This window comes from Opisthorchis viverrini, assembly GCF_000715545.1.
Source record: "Opisthorchis viverrini unplaced genomic scaffold opera_v5_27, whole genome shotgun sequence".
Classification (NCBI taxonomy): Eukaryota; Metazoa; Platyhelminthes; class Trematoda; order Opisthorchiida; family Opisthorchiidae; genus Opisthorchis; species Opisthorchis viverrini.
The window spans coordinates 1402176-1408175 of NW_008751682.1; the positions used below are offsets into that span (position 1 = coordinate 1402176).

The window sequence follows — 6000 nt, forward strand, 5'->3', positions numbered from 1 at the left end:
GATCTATTCCAATGGAAGAACAACGAGGTTCTCTAAAAGTAGATGACATCTTAGTCGCCATAGTTCGTAGGTTTCTGTGCTCCCAGAGGCAAAAATAAGGCCTTATATTGACAAATCTGGTTCAACAAAGAACAATGCAAAACAGTTGAACACTTAATTACCTGTAAAAAGATTAATTCCGCGAGATGCCATATCAATTCCAGACGTAGAACTAGCTCGCACTGCGCCATTAGATAACTTGCTTTGGCATCGTCCATATCAACAGAGAGCTCTACATTAAGGTGAGAACATTAGTTAACTGACGACGAACTCAGGAATTGAAGGATTTCCTGTGAACATACTGTTAGTGCAGCACGATACTGAACACTGAACGAAGCACACCTGGCGATTAAGGGTTGAGCAGGCGCGCGGAATGAATTACCTTTCCGGGTTGGTGTTGTATTGGAGGGCACAGAACACGTCTGAAAAACTATATGGATAATGAGGGTGCATACCGTAGGAGGTCTTCACAAGGCGTCGCATGAACTCATTAGAAGTCAGTGAAACCCCCCACTTTACTTCGTACAGTATATCCTCAGAATCAGAGACACTTCGCACGCCGGAAGAAACCGAGTGTACGAGTATGCGATTTCCTGAACCCCAGCAATGCCGCAACGGTCCTTGAGCTTCAACATGCAGAACCTCTGTCATAATGTATCTACAATAGGATCAGAGGTATCATAAGAGTAGCATGCGTTCAGAAGACACTAAGAGCGACGTGTATATGGACAATGAAAATAGCGTGCGTTGGATCTGTGTGTATTTGTGTACAGAACCCTGGCCGTTGCAGCAGTCGAAAAAGCGACAGAGAAACGGATCGGCCATCCAGCAATATGCAAAACAACAGCATAATGGTAATAAATCATCATCAGCACCATCGACAGCGACACCAGCTGAGAATACCTGTGCCTCATCGTCGTACAACTACGTCAATTTGTTTCAATAAAGCCTTACAAGACAAAGAAGGAAATCGGGGAGGGAGGGGATTTAGGGCTAGCCTAATATAAAAATCCGAGATGCTTACACTTTCAGCACTTAGTCAGACAATCTGGAAAACAACTGATAGTATGGATGCCACTGACACCAGTCAGTTGCCATATCGTTCTGTGTCTCCAGCCAAGCACAGGAAAGGTCACGGGTCAAGCTAAACAAGCACCAGCTGGGGATTTCACCCAAAGTTGAGAAATAGTGGGTGGTCATGATCAGCAGCTCGATGACGCTTATGGGGCAAAAAGCATTCACTTCCGAAGGTGTCGGGGATTCCAAGTTCAGTGTTCAACGCTGCGTGGCTGGTTTGAAGTCCGGCTGAAAAACTGCGGGTAACCAAACTGCAGACAATCTCAATAGTTTGAATCCTCAAATCAAGTTTAGCATGGAGATAGAGTCCATCTCGGACACCTCCCTTTTCGGAGTGTATAACACATAAGAGTGGTGGAAAATTAAAAACTAGTATCCACAAGAAACCAACAGATACAGGAACTGTCTTAAACTACTCATCAGCGGAACCCAGGTCCATGTACGCCAGTATTCTCTCATCGATGTGTAGTCGAATCAAAGCGCTGTGCACAGAAAAGATCGGCCGAACAGCAGCTCAAATCGAGATTGCCAACAAACTTCAGGAAATTGGATGTCCAGTGAGTTTGATTAGGCGGCAATTAGGAAGGATTTAGCTCCGGTATCTAGACCCAGTAAGGAATGGATTGGCACCACAGTAATTCCATATAAGGCAGGATCATCGGAGGTTATTCGAAGGCTGTTGAACTTAGCCAACATTAGAGTAGCTTTCCAGAATGGAAAAAGGCTTCGCTCACTCTTAGTGTAAGTGAAAGATCCCTTGCCAGCTGAAAGGACTAGGGACTGCGTGTATAGAATTAACTGCAACGATTGCACTAAGGTTTACATGGGACAAACTGTCAGGGAATTGCACACTAGAATTGGGGAGCATAAAAGGAGGATTAACAGACCACCGAGACACGCGGAAGAATACCAAACGCTGATCAGACTCAGCGATGGTGGTAAATGCGTTAGACACAGGACATAGAGTAGATCCGGAGAATGCGGAAGTTTTAAGACGGGGATCGGGATTCACACCACAGCGACTGATAGCGGAGGCGGTGGAAATTACCAAGCACAGCGCGAATAGAATCGAGGATTTGGAACTGGCGAGCATATGGAGAGTGGTCTTAGATAAACCGATTTGACAAGTGACTGTGTGGCTGTCAATGCGCGTAGAATCATCAGAAAAAACACGGGGTGGAAATCCAAACCCGTACAAAGGTCACAGAATCCCTCTTCCTTGCAAACTATTGTAGCACTAGTTCATCCACACAGACGGACGAAAAATGTAAACAACGTTCAGGAGGGATCATCATGTGAGCCAGAAGTACTAGACCCTCAGCTGGACCCAAATCCACTTAAGGTTTCTCCAACAACCTAACATTTCGTGACCGACCCTAACACAGAACCCCTTGGCCGACACCCAACACAGATTTAGCAGGACTTAGCTGATTGGTTCTCATTCCGCCCTAAACATCGACCAACCTTGTAGCCCAGTCACTTGACCTGAAGAAGCTTTGGTGTCAAAAGCGAAACGTTGCCCAACAATAAATCAACCGATTGTTACCAAACGCTTCCGAAAACGATGACTACTTAATCGGTTCCAAGCTATTTTCATCCGTCTTATTATTTTTAAAGGCCTGAAGTAAACCCCACACACATCGACTAGCCAACTTTTCCAGCAACATCTCCAGCCAAAGCGCACTGGGGGCATGGCTGCAATAACCTGGATGACCAAACGAGCCAACAACACCCAAACTCGTCGCAATATTTTCAAATCATTCTTCCAAGTCGTACGTTGATCACCTCGAAGTTTGTGCCAGTAATACTGTTTTGGTAGATGAGAAATGAGCGTATGTGGCACAACCAAAGCAGCTGAGGCAGCTGAATGTTTTCCGCGACCAAAGTATCTCCTCCACAATCAAATACCCGTTCTGTAATAAACCCGTTAAGAAGTTCGAAACCAATAATCACATGCTTTGTATGCAGAGGCCATACATCACCCTTATTCCAACCTAGCATACACAACATTAGAGACCCAGCGATGTATTTTGACCTCAGGAGTGGTGCACGTCTGCGACCGGGATCCGGGCTTTTGGAAGTTGTGCACTGACTTCTTCGGACACTCCCGTCAGAGCCATCACAACTACCAAGATGTGTGAAGCGTTGCGCAGTCTCCAATATTGCTCCTTGAATTGCAGTGGACATATTTGGAGGCCGTATGTTGTAAAGCATTAGTGCGCACTTTGTGAATGCAAGGCGCATGCCGATGGTGAACAACACTGTTTGTGCTTGGTCGTCGTCTTCAATACTGATGTCGCCTGTGTATTCCGGATTGAAGGGTTTCTCACCTGCAACGAACTGAACGCAAAGGTTATGAAGGACTTCCGGCGTTTACGTTCTTGTTCAGTATATCGGGAATTTCAGCAAAAATGGAAACAGCGATGCTGCCTTCCCCCGAAGAGGACGGGTTACAAAAGGTCGGCCTCAAAAACCGAATAACCGATCACCCAATGGTTGACCGTGACCACCGGCGCATTATCCAACACGGTCGAAATACCTTTAAAACCAAAGAGCCCGTTGCTGCCACAGCCACCGTACGATAAGTACGCGGTTATTACAGCTGACATTGATGACGGTGATGACGATGATGATGATGACGCTTCACAGCTATTAACAGCAGTCACACGTGGTATTCCCAATAAACTCACCACTGGTGTTCAACGGTGGTGAATAGGGGTGGCACGTTATACTTGTCACCGGTGGCTACGGTCCGCTAAAGGTGGTAATTGCCACCCAAAAAAATTTAGATGCAACTTCGTTGTTTTTTCAGTAAGTTTTCAAAACCTATTGCAACTGGACAGTTTCAACAACTAATATATTCGAATTGTATGCCTGGGTGCTGTTGATGCTGCGCACTTTAAAGGGTGGGACCCGCGTGACCCAACTGTCCAAGACCAGAGACACTGAAAGATAAGATAAACAGTGTCGGTGACGGTCATGCTGCCAGTTTCCAATGTGCCTGACTGAGTTCCCCATATGCGGTCACATCACACATTTGTTGCAAGTTCCCTCTGGGTTCTCGCTGCCGCATTTTTCTACTTCCCATAATAAGACTTTATTCAACTAAATTGATCTAAATAATCCCTTACTTAACTCCAAAGATGTTACCCACGTTGCGGCTCTGTGTCCGTACTTCCTGCTAAATTAGGCAACAGGCATCTCTCTCTGAAACCTTGCTTTCTCTATGCGGGTGTATACTGTGTCCCCAAAACATGCATAGAGGACCTGACTTCGTCTGTGCACCTCAAGCTGCTTAGAACGAACTCAGATGTTTCACATTTCACTCTTCGGATATCTGGTGATCCTGTCGAATGGCTCGTGGAATCTAGGGCATGTGGGTTGAACTTAGCCCAAGACTGAACGCACTTTACTGGACTGGCTACACGGTTGTCTGGTTAAATCAATCAATCATTTTATCAACTAGAAACCGTTTACCGTAGGCATATTGGTTCCAGCTGCTACAGTTTCGATCATCGGAGAGCGGGACAGTGAGGAGGTGATGACATGTTCGGTTAGTTCAGGAAACGGGTAGCTACGTATTGGAGGTGACAGCTTTGATGCACGAGCGCCACTGACGGCACGATAGAGCCACTTCTGTCAGTGTCAATAGCCATTGGTGAGACGAGACTCGGGGTTCCCATCAAGGGAGGCGGCAGTTGCCGATCCGACTAGGTTTGGTGGTTAGTGATTTTATACTCCGTAGCCAGGTCCAATGTCCACTGTATCGGTCGCTTTCACTAAGAACAGAGCCGGACGAAAAGAGCACTACGAGGCACACGGTCTTCTGGCATGCGGAGTACGTCGTAACCAACGTAATCTATGGAGCGTGAGTTATTCATCACTGTCGGGAGGGTTCCTTTCCCGTAGGACCATCTGGCGTACTTAAGCACCACTAATCTGATACTCCCACCAGACCCGACCAATGTTTTGGACACCGATGGTCAAATACCAACATCTTCCGTATTTCCCCTACGCGTAGAGCCCACGTCTCTGGTCCATAAGGCATCATGGATCGCATTACCGCGTGTGGCGGTTGTTTAAAATCGTCTGCATTTGGGAGGGATCTGAACAGAAGAGAGCCATATTGTTTGCGTACTGAATGTATGTGAGGGAACTCCCCTGGAGTATTTCGACTCCCGAGGTTTCAGAAGCTGTACGGTGGCCGGCGACTCCTAATAACCAAAACATCACGTCAATTGGATGGGTTTATCACGTTCGGGCTACGAACAAAACGACGGTGTGTCCGATTGGTCAGAATATCAGCCAATCGGAATCGAGCATCTTTAGCTCGTTTCCTAACGGGGATTCTGGCACGACCTCGTGGAACATCCTGTGATAAACCTATGAATAGAGTTGTCGTAATATTCCTTTGTCTCCATTAAGGACTGCCTGAAGCCACCGTGTCTTTTAATATTTCATATTGGGCAGGGCAGGGGGCCAAGGGACCGATGCACAGTTGCACGACCGTCCAGCAGGTCACAACAGCTGGTGACAAACCGAACCCACGATATCAATTTTGGCGAATGAACTCCAAGTAATTTCACAGCGGCCACAAAAGCAATTCGAAGAAGACAAAATGAGGCCTTCTGGACCTCTCATGCGCAGTAGGTTGGTGGATGCGACAAAAACAGCCGGGTCTCCGTATTCTTCCACAAATGCTGCCGCCAGCTTGAGTACTGAATTCGAGTTCGATGCTGAAGCTGCACGGGATTTCAAAAATTGGTGCAGGAACTGTGAAGGCATGTTTGAAACCGATTTTTTTCAATTTGGTGATGCATGGAAAGCTCGACTGTTGCTGCGAAAACTTGGAAAAGTTGAGCACGATCGGTTCACAAATTTCAT

The 6000-nt window shown here is 46.6% G+C and overlaps 2 protein-coding genes across 2 annotated transcripts in view; both read right to left on the minus strand.

Annotated features, from left to right (window-relative positions):
• The window catches only part of T265_02210 (hypothetical protein), a gene marked incomplete at both ends in the record, with an annotated part of 61688 nt that extends 61435 nt beyond the window's left edge, over window positions 1-253 (minus strand). The window contains one exon of the mRNA XM_009166398.1: window positions 162-253. Coding sequence (XP_009164662.1) covers window positions 162-230 — 69 coding nt within the window. The remainder of the gene's footprint in view (window positions 1-161) is intronic.
• A 37-nt stretch (window positions 254-290) lies between these two features.
• On the minus strand, window positions 291-690 carry T265_02212 (hypothetical protein; the record flags this gene model as incomplete). Its single annotated transcript, XM_009166400.1, has 2 exons — window positions 291-366; window positions 422-690. 2 exons carry the CDS (start codon window positions 688-690, stop codon window positions 291-293), a joined length of 345 nt encoding a protein of 114 aa, XP_009164664.1.
• Window positions 691-6000: the final 5310 nt, after the last annotated feature.